The sequence below is a fragment of the Trachurus trachurus genome (assembly GCF_905171665.1).
Source record: "Trachurus trachurus genome assembly, chromosome: 19".
Taxonomy (NCBI): Eukaryota; Metazoa; Chordata; class Actinopteri; order Carangiformes; family Carangidae; genus Trachurus; species Trachurus trachurus.
This window is the reverse complement of record NC_139913.1, coordinates 20,028,577-20,046,174: the sequence shown is the minus strand read 5'-3', so window position 1 is coordinate 20,046,174 and position 17,598 is coordinate 20,028,577. Positions and strand designations below refer to the sequence as shown.

At 44.1% G+C, this 17,598-nt stretch overlaps 1 protein-coding gene across 1 annotated transcript; it reads left to right on the top strand.

The window, feature by feature from the left end:
• The first annotated feature begins 15,325 nt into the window (after positions 1–15,325).
• Positions 15,326–17,562, top strand: bhlha15 (basic helix-loop-helix family, member a15). Its single transcript, XM_083994715.1, has 2 exons — positions 15,326–15,483; positions 16,223–17,562. Exon 2 carries the CDS (start codon positions 16,275–16,277, stop codon positions 16,830–16,832), a length of 558 nt encoding a protein of 185 aa, XP_083850841.1. The 5' UTR covers positions 15,326–15,483; positions 16,223–16,274; the 3' UTR covers positions 16,833–17,562.
• Positions 17,563–17,598: the final 36 nt, after the last annotated feature.

Genomic DNA, 17,598 nt, shown 5'->3' with positions numbered 1-17,598 from the left:
GCAAGTTGCCAAACAGCCGAGGGGGACTCCAGAGAACCCTGGCCAAGAAATTACGTAACCTCCTGCTATCTGTTTCCCCTTACCAGTATTTATGCTAAGCTACTTTAGCACAATACTGGTGGTGGTGGGTTTGAATTCAGCATGACACTTTCAAATCCTTCCCTTTGCTTTACCACAGAATTGAACAGAAAAAAAATGTCAGTCATAGACTCTTATGCTGCAGGCCTGGTGGGTGACAGCAGTAAGCTGGTGGTGTGATCTGTCAGAGGGTGGAGGAAAGTTGATCCTCCTGCTGGTAGAGTAAGTGCAAATGATGAAATGCATGTTAAATGCATTGAGATCAAGCTGTTTCCATCGCCCTAACTCCTGACCACTCAATCTCTTATCTGTTTAGGCCGTAACTAAGGGGCAAATCCTGACTCATTACATTTTCGACTCAAATGTGTTCGCTGCCCTGCAACTGGATCGGGGCCTGATGAATACCAGCCAGCTTAGGATGCAAGTGATAGGATTTTGCTGGGACAGTACAGGGTGAGAGGGTTGATGGGTGTTGGGGGGGTGGGGGTGGGGTGGGGGACTCCCTTCGGAAGTCTCTGAAGGATGGAGGGTGGGGGGGTGGGTTGCAGCAAAAATAGTGGTGTCAGGCAGAGAGACAGGGTGGATTTATAGGTGTATAGGACAGATGGAGGTGCGTGACATAGTACGATAGATCCGACATAGTGACAAGTTAAGACCCCTCCCTATATATACATACATATATATATAGCACAGCCCATTCTCTTTGTAACAGAGCCTATACAACAAATCTCCATATAAAAGTGAGGGTTTGACGTGAAGGTGAAGCATACTGTTTCATGCTCCTATAGTGTGAGGTAGTGTGATATACCCCTGGGCAGAGTCTGATTCCCAAATAAAGATGTTTATGTATATTCTAAAGCCACAGGCCCCTGTAAACCTCATCACATTTAAGATTAGCCACTGAAACAGATCTGCTCTTATCTGATCAGGGCTCTGGATGTGTGTGTAAATGAGAGTTCTGTCAACGAACGTCCAATCTCAGCTTCTCCATAAACACGGAGTAAGGAGTCCCACAGCTGTCTCAGTCTGTGCCTGTTCAAGTGTGCGCCTGTGTGACTGTGTCCACGCAGGGTCAGAGGTCACAGTCACGCTTTTCAACACTTTCTCCACCACCTTTTGCTGCCCAGCAGTCCCTGTCATGTGAATTAGATTTCTCCTCACTTGTGTGTGTGTGTGTGTGTGTGTGTAGGTGTGTGTGTGTGTGTGTGTGTGTGTGTGTGTGTGTGTGTGTGTGTGTGTGTGTGGTAACCGTGTGTTAATTGTATGTTGCTGCTGAAATATCATTTTGCCCTGCTAAGCTGGTCCCTTAGCTGTGGTTTGATTATAGGACAGCATGAGGTAAGTGTTTACATACACCGATGCACTCATTGCTCAAACTTTTAAAAGGCTCCAGTGCAGACAGAGAAATGGGTGCAGATGGAGCAGGGCCATTGTATAGGGGAGAAATGTGATGGTAATTCTAGGGGCCCACAAAAAACACCAGTAGTATAATCTTTGTATGACTGATTTATTCTGCATAAGACCCTGACTAATACTCATAGTAATGCTGCATTAGCATCAAAACAAAGTAGGCTAAATAAAAAATGATAATACATACATAGTCTAAGAAAAAAAAAATCTGGAAAAGTCAGGGGTAGGGACCCACTTTAGTATTCTTTAAGGGGCCCCAGAATTCCTAGCAACGGCCCTGGATGGAGGGCAAGAGAGGCGCAGGCCTTTCATCACCGGTTTCAGTCCCAGGCTGATATAATGGTTAAGTGTTAAAAGCTGTTGTCTTTCTTGGCCTTTGCTGAACACTTAGTGACACAAATGTTCACAGGTAGTATTTTGTGTATGTAAACCCTCACAGAGACAAGCTCTGTCACTCTGCTGCCGTCCAGTGGTAGACAGCTGCAATAACACGTTGCAGAGGCCGTAACAGCAGCTCTGCTTTTACATGTCAGCCTGACATCACATGTAATATATTGTTATATAAGTGGATGTATTTCCACCTTGGTGATCCATCATGTGTGTGTCATTCTTGTTGACTGTAATTGTCATTGCCATGGAGGCAGTGACACTTCTTCTGACACTGCATGAAAATACCTAAACTGGACACATTTGGAGACTATGCTGCCCTACAAAGGCAAAGTACATCTGTAAAAATGCCAAACTGAGAAAAACAGCTTTTTGTGTTTTTCATTGTCAGGTTTAAGCATTGAATAATTACCAGGTCTTATTAGTCAAATTAGATAAAGGTGGACTAAATTAAATGTATTTTGTAGTTTGTCTTTCTGACCAATTTTGACCGTACTGCACTTTTGCCTTGGTTTTGGTGCAGATACTGCACTTTGCCTTGGTATTAGCTACAGATAGCCTACCCCACTTTGCCTTGGTTTTACTCCAATGGAATTATAGAGTAATGTACAGTACTCTTTGCAGATACTGCACTTTGCCTTGGTTTCACAGTGCTTTTTGGATGGACAGCAAAATAAAAAGCCCAATAAGTCTGGACATTTTAGCAGAACCAATATCAAATAAAAGACCAAGATAATTCTACTAAGAGAATATGCCACACTTTTGATTGGTCAAAAAAAAAATTGAAAAAATGCAGATACTGCACTTTGCCTTTGTAGGGCAGTATAGTCTGGTTTAGCATGACACCCTGACCCCGCCCTGATCCCGCGCTGGTGTGTACGTACGGATGTTGTCATTTTCTTTGAAGGGATAGTTATTTCTCCTCCTGTCATGACAGGGATTCTATATGCTGAATGATGGAGTAATAAATGACTCTCAGTAATCTGTGTTCTCATGGCACCAGGAAACGAGTAAAGATAGACCCCCCCCCCCCTGCCCCTCACCACCACGCACACATTCCTCCCACCAACACAGACCCACCCTCCTCTCCCCATGTGTCCATCTCATTACACCTTTTCATACAAACACACACACTCCCCCTCCCCGTTTTCTTTACACTCACACACACACTCCCAGTTCACCCAATATGGCAGTGCCCTTGGCAGCAGTGGTGCTAGTTCAGACGGGCACTGTTCCCAGATCTGGACTGGGGAAGAGCAGGTGTACTGCTGTCAACAGAGGCTCATAAATACTCAGCCAGTGATCTGAGATGGATTACACATTTATGTCATCATATTAAAGACACTCTGTCAGCAAACACTTTTAAGACCCTATAATCTCTTACCTAAGAGAAAAGTATTCTCTCCCTACAAAGGGAGTTAATGGGATGGCTCACTGCTCTGCGGCCTCGCCAATGATCATTTGCAACAAATTTAGTCTGTCAGTTCACAAACCCCGTGCAGAGCAGCACTCATTTTAAATGCAAAAGCTGCAAAAACAACAGCAAAAACAGATTCCCAGCGTTGATTCTTACTGTAATGACAGGGGAAGTTGCAGTTTTATTACCGCTCAAGTCATGCATCTTGAACAAATGTGTACATGTCAGTGACATATTTACCACTCCGTATGCTGTTATTTTAGTGTCACATTTCACTCCCTCTCGGCCTCTCTGCTCTGCAGCCGTGAGACCCTGCTGTGTCCAAATAAAGGCTGCGAACAGCACTAACCGGCATCCCGACCTGAGGTTTCGTTTTCCCATGTTACCCATAGTGCTTTGCAGCGCCTCATTTCACTGGCGTCGGACAGGGAGAGCTCCATATTCTCCTCTTGAGGCTTCAGGCATGGTGTATTTGGCATGCTCAGAATAAGCCCAATGATCTCCAATTACCCTCCTCTCACGGATTGTTTGGTGTCACTTGCTGTCTGACGGCTGGATATGATGATTCTGCGCCTGCAGTGTAAAAGGATAGTTGCACAGGTCTCCTGGCAAATACTGCGCTGGTTACAACTCAATTGCAGCAGTAAGACACAACGAGCCCAAACCAGTTGATTAAAAAAAATCAAGTTGAAGTGTCATCTCGGTGCTTAGGCTTGTCTTCACCCTCTCTAACACAACAGCACATTTCTTTTTACTAGTTCACCTGCTGATGCCCTGTGAGGTCAAGTTACACTCTTCACAGCAGCCATTCCTATGTAGCTAGTGATGAAGGAGTGGGTTGGCTGGCTTTCAGCATAGCTTTGCCTGAAGCAGCAGCATACATCAGTGGAAGAAAATACATCCAGCGCTTAGATAAACTACATCAGATAATAAAACACAACTGTTTGACTCCCTCAGCTTCTCGTCAGTAAGTCAGACGGCCTGAAACCAAAGGCGTATCGGTCATTCCTCTGACATTTAGATACACAAGTAGTTGAGATATCAGATTATGAAAAACGCTGACAGGAGGCATCAATCACAACTCTAATGTGAAAATAGAATGTGAAACAGACCAGAACCGGCTCACATTTTGTGACAGCGAGACGGCCCCGCAGCTCGCCTGACCGTGCCACATCCTCATGCGTTCTGCTACGTCCAGTGAAAAAAGAGTTGACTGCACTGAAACAGTGTAGGGCGCCGGTTGCTGGGTGACACGGTGTCACAGAGGCCAGCCGTATGGGAAATAGGAGAAGGGTGAGGAGGAGGTCAAGAAAATCAGAATGGGGATGAGAACTGAAGAATTCTGAATGGAAAACACCATCTGTCCATCTCTATATGCCCATTCACTCCTTTATTTGCCTCTTGTCTTTCCCTCGTTTCCCATCTTTCTCTCTCTTGGCAACCAGAGATGGACTGAATGAATTGTGAGGTTGTCTCCTCCTGGGAACAACATCCTGATGCTGTCTGGGTGTGTAAAGCAGAACTCCAGCATCAGTGATTTTGTTGCCAGCGGGACGACTATATCAGCAGGAACATCCTAATAAATGTCTGTGCTGGGAAGTAACACAAAGATGACAACAACATTAATGATGATGAATGTTGTTACAGTACAGCAGAAGCAGAAATAAAGGAGTGGGTAACAGCAGATGAATGTTATAAGTATAGGCTAGTTGTAGTAATGACTCAGCAAAATATGCATCAGTTGCATTAACAGCTGATTCAGCAAAATTTCAAAAGCTTCATCGCCAAGTTTTTTCTTTTCGACAGCCTGAGAAAAAGCCGAGGAGCTTCACTGCACTTCTCTCTGCTGTTCTGCGTTTTAACCTCTAGAGGGAGCTAATGTTCACTTTTACATCAGGTAAGATCATGCACAAGGACTTATTAACCCACATATCCCATGAGACTACATACATGATACACTAGACCTAGACTGCTTCTGCCATTAGTTGTTTTTTGTTTCATGAATTCATACAAACTTTACAGAATTCTTTTTTGTGAAATTCTGCGTTTGAAGCTGAGCATCCTGTGGTGAAGCTTCTGAGACTCTGGTCATGAAGTTGCCTCTTGATAAGCTACTGACACCACTGACATATTGAACTTACTTCTTGGTGGTGACCTCTTCACTTCATCTCGTTACCCCAGGTTCAATGGCAACTCTCAGTCAACTCTCAGCCACACGCGAGCTCCTCTGTAAATGAGCTGATGCTGAAATGACAAGGTCAAAGACAAAATGGCTACATCTCCAAAGCAGCTCCTACAAACTGACCCTATTACTGTCTAAATATTCACAGTCAGCTCTGTCATCACAGGTTGTATGAGAATAATTGACAGTGATGCTTGTCTTTGTAATGCGTATGCAGTGAGACTCACAGTGCTGTTACTCTACAGTACAGGCAGCTGCGTTACATTAGACCAGATATATAGTTATTGATCTCCATCATGCACTCTGCAGAAAGTCCAGCAGCCTCCGGGGACCGTGCCGTTCATGTGAACTCTTTGTCCTCTCTCTGTCCTCTACCTCTTCCTCTTTCCTCTTGCCTTCCTTCACTCACTGTCCTTTCATCCCCCTCTTACCTCCTCTGATCTACTCCCATCATTTCAGTTCCCCCCTCACTCTTTCAGCCTCTCTCGCCCCAGATCCCCCCCCCCCCCCACCCCCACTCTCTCTCTCTTTTTCTGTGCATCTCTCTGTCTCCTCTCTCCATCCATATGTTCAGCCCGTGCCTTTCGGTGCCCTCGATGAGCTCTCTGTGGTGCAGCAAAAGCCGAGGGGAATGAGCGGGGCTCACAGAATGCAAGGTAAGAGGAGAAATGTACTAGTGTCATGCATGGTGGCTTGCAGAGAGCTTATTAAAAGGCATGTTGCAACACATTTTGCAGCATCATGATGCAGCAAGATTTCGAAGGGCAGCGTGCGCGTTGATAACTATGTTCCTCTCTTTATTTCTGCAGAGTTAGAGTACTTCAGGGGAGGAGCTGCACGGGTGATTTCAGTGGAGGGTTTGAGATGGTTTTCTACAAGGAGATGCAATGACAAGGGAAAGAAGAAACGGTATCATTTTGACTTCTGTTACTGTGATGTAGCGATGGTCTGTTTACATGGAGACACTGAGGGTTTGACATGTGTTTGACTTCCTCTCTGGATATGGTCTGGTGGGACCTGAGAAGTCCTGTTCCTGTTTTGGCTCTCTGGTTTTATAATCTGTCCTTCCCTGAGCCCCTCCACCTGTTACACAGTGAGGTGTTAATTTACCTGAAACAGGGCAGATTACAAGGTTCACGGCCTGCTGCTGCATAAGTGCATGTGTGTGTGTGTGTGTGTGTACAGTAGTGTGTGTGTGTGTCCTTTCACATCCTTTACGTCACAGCTGCTGTGAGTCAGCTCCTCTCTTCCTTTCCTGAGTCACTCATCCAGCGGTTGCTTGGTTACTGCAGAGCGATGAAAGTTTCCTATTGCGTCTTTGTCTCCGTGGATGGATGGGCCCCGATATTTATTCAAGCTCAGGAGTGAGTGGCCAAATAATGTATGTGTTTGTGTGCATGCGTGCGTCTGTGTGTGCGTTGTCTGATCCGACGGACAAAGGCTGACCAATCAGTTTTAGTACATCCTGTTGTGAGCAGACACTGAAGGGCTGTCTGTGCACTGCTGCTGCCTCTCAACAGATCCAGTGGATTAAAAAAAAAGGACAAAGCAGACTTTGAAATGGAATCATATTTGTAAGAGGAGGTCATCTTTAGAAAAGGGCCACATGTCAGCTTTGGTCAAAGTGCCTCAGCTTCATGTTTGCTAAACTGTGCTGAGGGGAGCGTGCCTATGTTCCCTCAGCCCTATGTTCCCTCTGGACTCTCTCTACCTATCTGGACTCTGTCTATCTGGCCTGTCTAACCTCTACCTGGTCTTTTTACTAAACTTAACCAACTCCTTTCTTCATTGCCTAAACCCAACCAATGGTGGGACCAAAGGGCTGTGGGAATAGGGCCTAATTTTCAGTGACAACAAAAGTTAGAAATGAGGGAACATAGGGCTGAGGGAACATAGGGCCTAATTTTCAGTGACGACAAAAGTTAGAAATGAGGGAACATAGGGCTGAGGGAACATAGGGCTGTGGGAACATAGGGATGACCCCGTGCTGAGAGGTCAAGACTGTAATATCGCAAGTGCAATCAACACACACATTCAACTATTTCACACATGATGTAGCTATTGTCAGTGTTGGGCATGACACAAAGTCTAGTGCATTAAAACAGTGTGATATGTGCCACTGAAATCATGGCTGGTGTTGTTTGTTGGACATGACTGTTCCTGTGTGTGTCCTCTCAAGCTGATGTCTATGGTGGCCCTGAAGGCTCAACTCACTGCAACACAGGGAGGCACATGCAAATATGCAAATTCAGAAAACACCTTCACCAGTTTTGCAGCACATGTGTGGTGAAATTAAGCTTCCCTAGAAGTCACCTACAAAACTCATCTACAGTACATGAGATATGTATTGTAAAACACAAAGGCTAATGCTAATCCTAATGTTATCTTGGCGTCACTTTCTTGCACCCTCAGAAACTCCTGTAAAGTCTGTTGTGAGTTTTTTTTGCAGCACATTAGTTGTCAGACTGATGAAGTTGTAGCATGTTTGTGTCTATGTATGTGTTCTTAGATTACAGTGCTGAACACCCAGGGCCACTGCACATGAATTACATGATTGTTACTGTATATTGACTTGTTAATCTCTCCCCATGTCACTTACACTCATACCAATATGTGGTAAAAGATAACTGAGCTAATCAAGCTAATTATTTACAATCTAATACATCAGATTCCGACAAGGGTTCAATGAACCATCAGTTACCAACTTTCATGTATTTGAGTACTTTTCTCAAAATTCCTTCAGTTTTCCTGAAGTTCTAATCAGTGAATACCATATTATAACAATAGTGTTATACTGCCTATTTAAAGTGGCCTATACTAAAATTCTGGTTTGATTTAACTGGAATTGTAGTATTTCCATCTTTTGTTTCTACTTGTCAAGTTAATATTCTTAAATCTGAGAGTAGTTGTAGGAGAAACAAACATGAGCTGCCAGATCATAAAGTTAATTTGCCAAATAATCTAAAAGTAAAAGTGAAGTGAGAGTGTGGACAGGGCCGTTTGGCCGTATAGGGGAGAAAGGTGATGATAATTCTAGGGGCCCAGCGCCCAGTAGGGCCCCACAAAAAACCCAGTAGTCTAATTTTTGTATGACTGAATTATTCTTCTTAGACCCTGACTAATACTCATAGTAATGCTGCATTAGCATCAAAACAAAGTAGGCTAAATAAAAAATGATAATACATACGTAGTCTAAGAAAAAGTGGAAAAGTCAGGGGGCAGGGGCCCACTTTAGTATTCTTTCAGTGGGCCCAGAATTCCTAGCAACGGATAGGCAAAAATATATGGTAAAACTGTAAAATGTTTTTATGTCAAATTAATTTGGCTGAACTTGAGGTTTGTCATAACCCTCATAAACACTCATATCTATTGGACATTGTTTCTCAGAAACCTTCCCACCAGTGTTTCCAGATTTCAGCCATTACCTTGGTTCTTCTGTCATTAATACTGACTGGAAATACAGACAAGGTACAAAATTAATTGAGCTGTCGGCATGCAACACAGGATGATGAAGTGAAATCAGATTAAATGTCACTGAGACACTGTGACTCACTCACACAGGGATGAAGAGCTCCAGTTTTGGATATCTCCAGGTCACATGATCCTGTCTGATGAGAAGCAGCAGCCAATCACGTGCTTCTGTATCCTTGACCAAAGAGGAAGTGCAGCCCCTGACTTGTGGAGGAGCGCTGACCTCCGATCGAGCTTGGTGACGCGGTCGTCATCCCAGACTCTCCTGGAGGAGCCGGTGCAGCACCCACAGGAGGCCCCATGGTCAAGACTTGTGATAAACATGCAGGACATTTTCCCTTTGATCACAAAGAATGTAAATTTGCCAACACAGCAGTGTGCTACGACTACAACGGACTGCCCTGAGAGGTTTATCATTTTCTGTGGCGAGAACATACCAGCTCCTCTTTTTACTGATACTGACTACACTCAAGACTTTAGGACAGTCAAAGAAAACACTGGTTGCCTGGTCGTTGACAACAACAATGTGTCCAGTGATTTAAAGGACTCCACTGCCCACCTGACCTCTGACCCCAACAACAACTACGAGGATGATCAGAACGAAACGGTCCCCGGAGACAATTTTAATCTACATGACCGTAAGAGTCTTTTAAAGTCCTGTCAGAACAACAATTGTCCAGCAGACTCATCCAGAAGGGACAGGAGACTGAGGAAAAGTGTGTCCTTCGATGATGACGTCACAGTCTTCCTGTTTGATCAGGTACTGAACTCCCGATAATAAATAATGTGGCTTATTGGTCGGTTTTTTTTTCTTCACTTATTGTTTCATTAATCATAATCAATGCTTCACTGCTCCAAACACATCCTCCACTGTTGTTCTTCTTAGGAGACTCCCACTGTGGAGCTGCACTCTGAGCCCTGCACGTCTCTGCCAAGCAGCTCCTCCTGCGCCCCGCCAGACGTCACATTAGACGACAGCGGTACAACTCTGACGGACCGAACGTCTTGCATGCTTTAACCTATCTCATTACATTACATTACTGAAGATCATTTTAGGTGCTTAAATACAGCACCACTGTACATCATACCAATTTATAGCTCTAATATGAAGGATTGTTGCATAATGTTACATTCAATTCAATTCAATTAAAAAAACTTTATTCATTCCCAAGGGGCAATTAAAAAGCACGCTGAGCAGTTTAAGTAAGATCACAAATAAACAGCACACACACACGCACACGCACACGCACACGCACACGCACACGCACACGCACACGCACACACACACACACACACACACACACACACACACACACACACACACACACACACACACACACACACACACTCATACTTAGGAGGTGAGCACATAATAGTGCTTTAACTACAGTACACATTTCCAATCATATTTTACTCAGTGCAGTGAAGGAATACATCACTGCCTATTATAACCTACCTCCAATATTATGATGTATTTTGAGGATGCTGGCTCAAAATGTGAACAGTCAAAACACACTGAGTTATTATTATTTAAAGAAATCAGATTTCTTCAAAAATAGTGGTGTTATTGGTTGGCAATATTTTTTAGCAGTGTGGCTAATATTAAATATCTTTGCAAATTATAATCCTAATTATATATAAAAGAACAATATTTTCCCTATAAACCCTGTCTGACTATAAGGGAAAAACACAACTTTATCTATTACAAACAAAAGCCAAATGTGACAATGTGACAAAATGCGGGTGGGACACTCCAAAGGTTAGCAAACATGAGTGTTTGTGTGTCCCACTAAACCCAGACGCTGCAGGCTGTTGGCAGTTCATTGTCACTAATTGTGTGTTTGGTTGGTTTTGCCTGCAGGTCTGGAGTGGGAAGACGACTTCTCAACTTTGGAGAAGAACTGCCACTACGGGTGCGTCGGTCGCCTCTCCCTGCCAACACAGAGCTGGGCTGCTCAGTCCAGGCCGGAGCGCTACTCTCTCTCCCAAAACTGCCTGTTCCTCACCCATGTCACCGAGTCAGACCTTGAGCTGTGAGATAAATGCTCCACACAGAAACGGACGCACATATCGAGCTGTGGGTGCTGATTTTTTATGACACGGTGGCAGTGAAAGCACGACCTTTCTATGACACCGCCTGTGTCCAGCCAGAGGCCGTCTCACTGTCACCATGGTCTAACGTGACATCCACACTTGTTTTTCCTTCAGACAGCCAGCCTTGGTCTAATGGAAAAACTGACTAATCGTCCGGATCTCGTCCTCCTCACCTCCAACTCATCTCCCCTCCTCCCTCCTCTTTTATGATGAGTCAGGGATTTTAATGGCTTTTCTCCCCCCCCCTCTGCCTCCTTCTCTCTCTGACTCAAATGGATCCAGAGCACCTGCCGTTCATGACATCACAGCCATGCAGGACTGTGTGACAGTGCGTTCAGCTTTAAAAGTTGTTGGCATGACACAACCACCGGCTCGGATGTGATAAAACAGCCAGTTGCATAACGGAGCTGGTACCTTTCCAGCTGCAAACCTCTGTGGGAGCTGCTCTTTGTGCCAGCTTTTTGTCCTTGGACCTGCGCATCAAGACTGTGACATAAATACAACTGACATTAATTTGTGTGTCACGTGTGTCTGAAGTCCAAATTTTATCTTTAAAATGTCGGATTTAACAAATTCCAGGTTCATCCTGTGGCCGATACAGAGAGTATGTGTTGTTTATCCAGTTTGTTTTGCTCAAACACAGCATGCTTGTGGAGGCCCTGTTTACTCGCCTCATTACTGAAGTGTATTCAGCTCTGAATTTATCAGCGGCTGTGGCTAAATAAACAGTGTAAGCCTTAGGGCCAATGGAGGCAGAAACTGAACAAACTAAAAGTAATAGATAATGTTTCCACAGAGCCAGCATCAGCGAGGTTTGGTTGATTAGATACAGTGTACCTGAGGAGAGGAAAGGAAACCTGGCAGGACCAGTCTCACACACACACACACACACACACACACACACACACACACACACACACACACACACACACACACACACACACACACACACACACACACACACACACACACACACACACACACACACACACACACACACACACACACATGTTCAAGGACACAGGCTCAAAGTGTTTGCTTCTGAGAGCTGGGAGCAACACACCTGTAAATTATTGTTGTTGTTACACATTTGTGATATTTTAACACAAGTGTTCATGCTGTTAAAGCCAAATCACAGTGGTGTAATTTGATTTCATTCATTAAAATGCCTTTAATTGTCAGATTCCATAAAGTTTGATTTCAAGTATTTTCTGTTGTTTCTTTTCATCGTGTTTTATTTTAGTTGTACATTTATCCTGAATCAATCTGTCAAGAAATGAAGAATCTGAAATATTTTTTACAATATCAATCAATGATATTTGTTCAATTTACCATTATTTTTTAGAAAAAAAAAAAAAGTTCAAGGCATTTTCATGAAAGCCCACTGACAAACAGGGCATTACAATTGCAAAGCAAGATGCAAAAGAAGGGTGGGGGGTCAGGGTGGGGGTGTAAGGCGGACACGCTGACTTGGAAGCCCCTGGAGCAAAGAGAGAGATGAGTTCATTATGCAAAACCACACATCCAAGTAGGGTGCTTGGGTTTCAGCACAGAGACACAATGAGCGCAGGTCCCTGCTGACATTTTACATTTTAAGCACACAGCTGGGTTAGACTCAGACTGCGACACTGCAGCAGAGTTACACACAGATGTCTGCTCTGTATGGCCCAATATCACATCCCAGGTTCATTTTGCCGTGTCTGTGCAACATCATACACTTTCAACACATCCCTTTGGTTAGGACATTATTGAATTGATAGATTTGTTAGGTATTTGCTGTTTGTTGTTGTTGGAAGAAGCAGCTGCTCTATCTTGAGTAGTTTTACTGGTTCTGAAATCTTAAATCTGGAGGAGTCTAAAAAATAATATGTTCAGGAAAATTGTATTTTTCATGAAGTTGTTCAACCAACAATAAAAATAAACACACATTTTCTGTCTCCCGCTAGACGTCTACAGTATGTGATATACCTGGTGGGAGAGCAGCTGTGACCTTGAGTTATAATCAAAGTTATAATCATCTGAAGGGGATGCAGTAATCTGTGTAGGATATTCATTTTAATGACAGAGGCTGTTGAGCAGTCATACAGGAGATGGAGCACATCTATCTAGGTCCATCTGTATAATATTTGGAAGAGGGTTATACACATCTGAGGCCTCCCACTAGCATCAATAAAGATTTGGAGGAACAGATTTGTATTCAGAAAAACTAATAGGATGCAGAATGGAAGTCATCGGGTTTAATTCATACAGTACAGCACACACATTTCACCCATCACATATTGCTGGGCCCTGTCTGATGGCCTCGGCCAGATGCTCCACAGCAGGAGCCAATGGGGCGGGGCTAAGGTGGGTGGGGGCGGCCTTGACGTTAAAGGGATAGTTCAACAATTTGGCAAATTGACCCACTTCCATAACAGTTGGTTTGTTACATTTATTTGTCGGTGCAAGCTATTTTTAGAACGGTGGAGCAGAGCCGTGAGCTGCTCAGAGCTACGGAGGCTAATGGCTATGGCTATGACTGTAGGGATTATGGCAATGGGCCAATTTGCCAAAATGTTGAACTATCCCTTTAAGCAAAGGCGTGAGAATCGGTCTGGTCTGTGACCTTTGCATTTGTGAGTCTTTTGTGCAGAAAACTTAATCTGTGATAACAGATAAGAAAGTCAAATTATCAACAATTACAAGCCAAAATGACACACTAGAGCAGGTCATAACAGCCACTTCTCTAAAACCTGGTTACTACAATGTGAAGTAAGACATTTAGAGAAGTTTCTGTTCTGTAAGAATTGTAAACAAACATTTCCTGAAAATGAATTAACACTTAAGGTGTTAAGCTTTAAGACAATGCAATTACTGTACTTGTAATACTAATTTCTGTGTCTCCCTGCCATGCCACCACCCTCTCCCTGGGTGCCACTATCTAACTCAGTAGGAGAGGGCAATAATCTAAACTGCCAACAGTTCAGTTTGGGGCCCCAGGTCAAACAGACAAAGTGGGATTACAGGAGATCCCACGTCTATGTGTGGCAGGGGTGTGATGGTGGTTATTCAAAAGGTGTTAATTATGTCACTATCAGTCTTTGTTTGGTGTGTTTACTCAGTTTAACTGTGGTGTGAGGGCGTCCAGCAGCCTCCATTACGCTCTCATTACAGCAGCGCTGCAGAGCAAAAAAAGGTTCAAACTGTTTGCGTGGTTAAAAAAAAAGAAGAAGAAAAAAGTAAATAACGTGACGTAGTCTAAATGGGCCCTGGCTGTGCTTCTGTACGTTAAGGTTAAGCCTGGAGGACTATATTCAAATGAAGCAGTGGATGGCGATAAGCCACAATGGAAATTATGTTAACTGTTCAGGGTTAAAGGAGTGGACGGGAAACCAAAATGCAGTGTCACTGTCTTTTAACCATCTGACTTTACTCCTCACAGCAGGATGAAACAAGACCAGTTCACCTGCAGCACAGTGACACAAGATGCTCATGTTTATAGCAGACAACACATTGAAATTGCACTTAGGTTACAGGACAGGTGACTTTCTTGTTTTTTTGTTTTTTTTGTTTTGTTTTTTAATGTGGTTTTGACTTGAAATTGTGACACCAAGGTGGGACACCACAATGAAAACAACGAAAAATCGCCTGTGTCAAGGTTCCTTGTACACAATAATCCATTTCTGACTCTGCTGCATGAACTAAACAGCAGCAGTTAGGTTCCCAGTTACTTTATACAGTAATATTTACACATAAAATACTTGATCAGGTGATAAAATATAATGAATTGTTACTATAGTTAAAATGTGCTCCAGTTCTAACAACTGTAACATGAATCAAATATAATAATACTGTGATAATAACAGCATAATGACCACTTGTATACTTTGTCATTGCCTACTTCTGTACTTTTAAGCACATTTTGAATGGACTTAAACTTGTAATGAATTATTTTAATATAATGCAATTTGCAATGCAATATAATGATTTTTTTTATAGCCTAATGTTGCCAATAGTGGGAATTACTGCTTTTATTTTATCAAGGCAAATCAACAGGATACTTATTTCACCACTGAGCACGTGATCAGCAGACAATATAATTAATAGGTAACTTACTTGAGGTGATGGGGACTGTATGGTTTTTACCACTGTGGCACTGAGGCAGCACGAGGAGGAGGAGGAGGAGGAGGCTGCAGGCAGCGGGGAGCGTTTCTCCTCTCTGATTGGCTGAGCAGCGCAACGTGTACATCAGTCAGCTACAGGTAGACCACATGTGACAGTTGTCTGCGAGAGAGAGACAGTGCGGCTCGGCGACGCTGCTCTGTGTCTGTGCTCGTTCCTCTATGTTGATGGTGCCTTCACTGACCGACTGCATGGTGACGCTTTTTCTGTAAAAAAAAAAAAAAGAAAGAAAGAAAGAAATAAAGAAAAACTCAGGAGGAGGAAAGTTGGTGTAACTGCAGAGGTAAGGCTTCCTTTAATTTCTTAAAATTCACCTCGTGATGCTAAATTCACTTTCACTGTTGCAACGTGTGTATCATTTACTCCAGAGTGAATTTGACTTGTGCCTGTTTTATCTCATATCAGCTCTACCGTTAGAGTGATTAAACCTCAGGTAGGGAAAGAAAGAGGGAAGGGGGGAATCTAAAGGAGAAATATCCTGTCCTCTCTCTCTCTTTTTTTATTTTTGATTTTTTTAGAGTGTACACAAATCTATGTAAATCAGCTTTATCTAATGAATTTAATAGAATATACAGTTATGATCTACAACTTAACATGAGACACGTTGGAAACATCAATAGTCACTGACGTCAGGAAGTTTATTTTCTGGTGATTCACTGGCTCCTGAGGTTCAAGCCAAACCATTTTCTGGTTCAAGTGAAGTTAAAGAGGACTGGAGGTGAATTAGACGACGGCTGCTGCTGCTGCTCCTGGCTGCTCTCTGTGTTTTTGTGAGTGTAACCTTGAAATGGGCATTATCTCAGGACTGTGGGGATAAGGGGAGGTGTAGATTAACAGACCAACATCATGGAGTTTTCACACTGCAAGAGGCTGATTAGATACAACAGGATGCCAGGCTGAGTGAATTGGAGAGAGGCTCGTGCAGTAAATTGGGGATTACAGGCCGACTGAGGGGAAACATTGAAGTTCAGCTTGTTTTCTTTCTCCAGTCAAATTAACTCATTCCTGTCTTCTTCCTCCAGGCCCGTTGAGGAGGCGAGATCTCACACAGTCAGAGAGTTGAGAGGCAGCACGATGAAGTCCAAAGGAAAAGCCGTGAAAGCATCCAGGAGGACCTGGTCTGACCCGGAGCCAGAACTGGAACCGGACACAGAACCAGAGCCCGGCTCCAGTGAGCAGGAGGGCTCGGAGGCCTCGGTGCGGATCGGCGGCTCCTGGAGGGGGTCTCTGAGGAAACGCCAAGGAGGAGCGGGAGGAGGGCGGAGGCGGAGACAGCACGGCTCCAGCACCAAAGAACGCAGCGTCCGTCGGCTGGAGAGCAACGAACGGGAACGCCAGAGGATGCACAAACTCAACAACGCCTTCCAAGCGTTGCGCGAGGCCATCCCGCACGTCAACACTGACAAGAAGCTGTCCAAGATCGAGACACTGACCCTGGCTAAGAATTACATCAAAGCTCTGACCACCATCGTAGTGGACATGTCAGGGGCCTGTCTGCCGCCCGGCGGGGTCCCGTCGGAGGCCAGCGCCGCCAAGCTCCTCCAGTGCTACCAGCAGCACCTGGAGGAGGAGGGGGAGGAGGGGCTCACCCAGTACCTCACCCACATGCACAGCTTCAGCCAGGGCAGCTAACAGCGGCTGGAAGGTGCTTTGGAGACCAGAAGAGCAAAAACAGAGGCTGGGAAGACTTTACAGGCTCAAATCTCAAACATTACCCAGTTCCGACAGCCATGCTGCTCTGAGATCTGGTCTGGAGCGGTGTCTTCTTCAGATCATAAGGGTCTGACAATAAACTCATGCTTGAGCATACAAGGGGAGCATTCACGCAAAATATGGGCTGACTGGAGGACCATTCAGCGAGCAGACACAAAAGTCTGCACAGAGAAAACCAGAAGGAGCCGGGTTATGAAGAGAAAAGACTCATTTGGTGTTGTAAAGGGCTAATCTTTTAGAGCTCTGTTTTCTTTTTTTTTTTATATGTATCATACTCGTCGTGTATGGTTTGAGCTGAGGCAGGGACTGGTTCTCCTTTGTGTTATCTCGTGATCTTGTGTGTTTTCTGTTGAGAAACCTGCTGAGTGTCGCCTCTAGTCATAACTGTCACATCCAGGAAGAAAAGAAAAAGGCATGCAGCAAACCTAAATATTGAAATGACCAAGCTAGAAAGTCTGTTTGTTCGTTTGAGAACACGATCTACTCGTCTTCTCAACAGGCTGTGCACTCACACACAGTGGCTGGGAGGCAGAGATGGTGTTGAAAGTGGATGTTGTTTGAAGATGTTCGTCTCCACTTGTTGTTGTGAAACAGACCAGGAGAGAAGATATTTGAGAAGTTGTCATCAATAAACACATTTATTTATTGACGGGGGGACTGTTATTTTGACCATGCATAACACTTG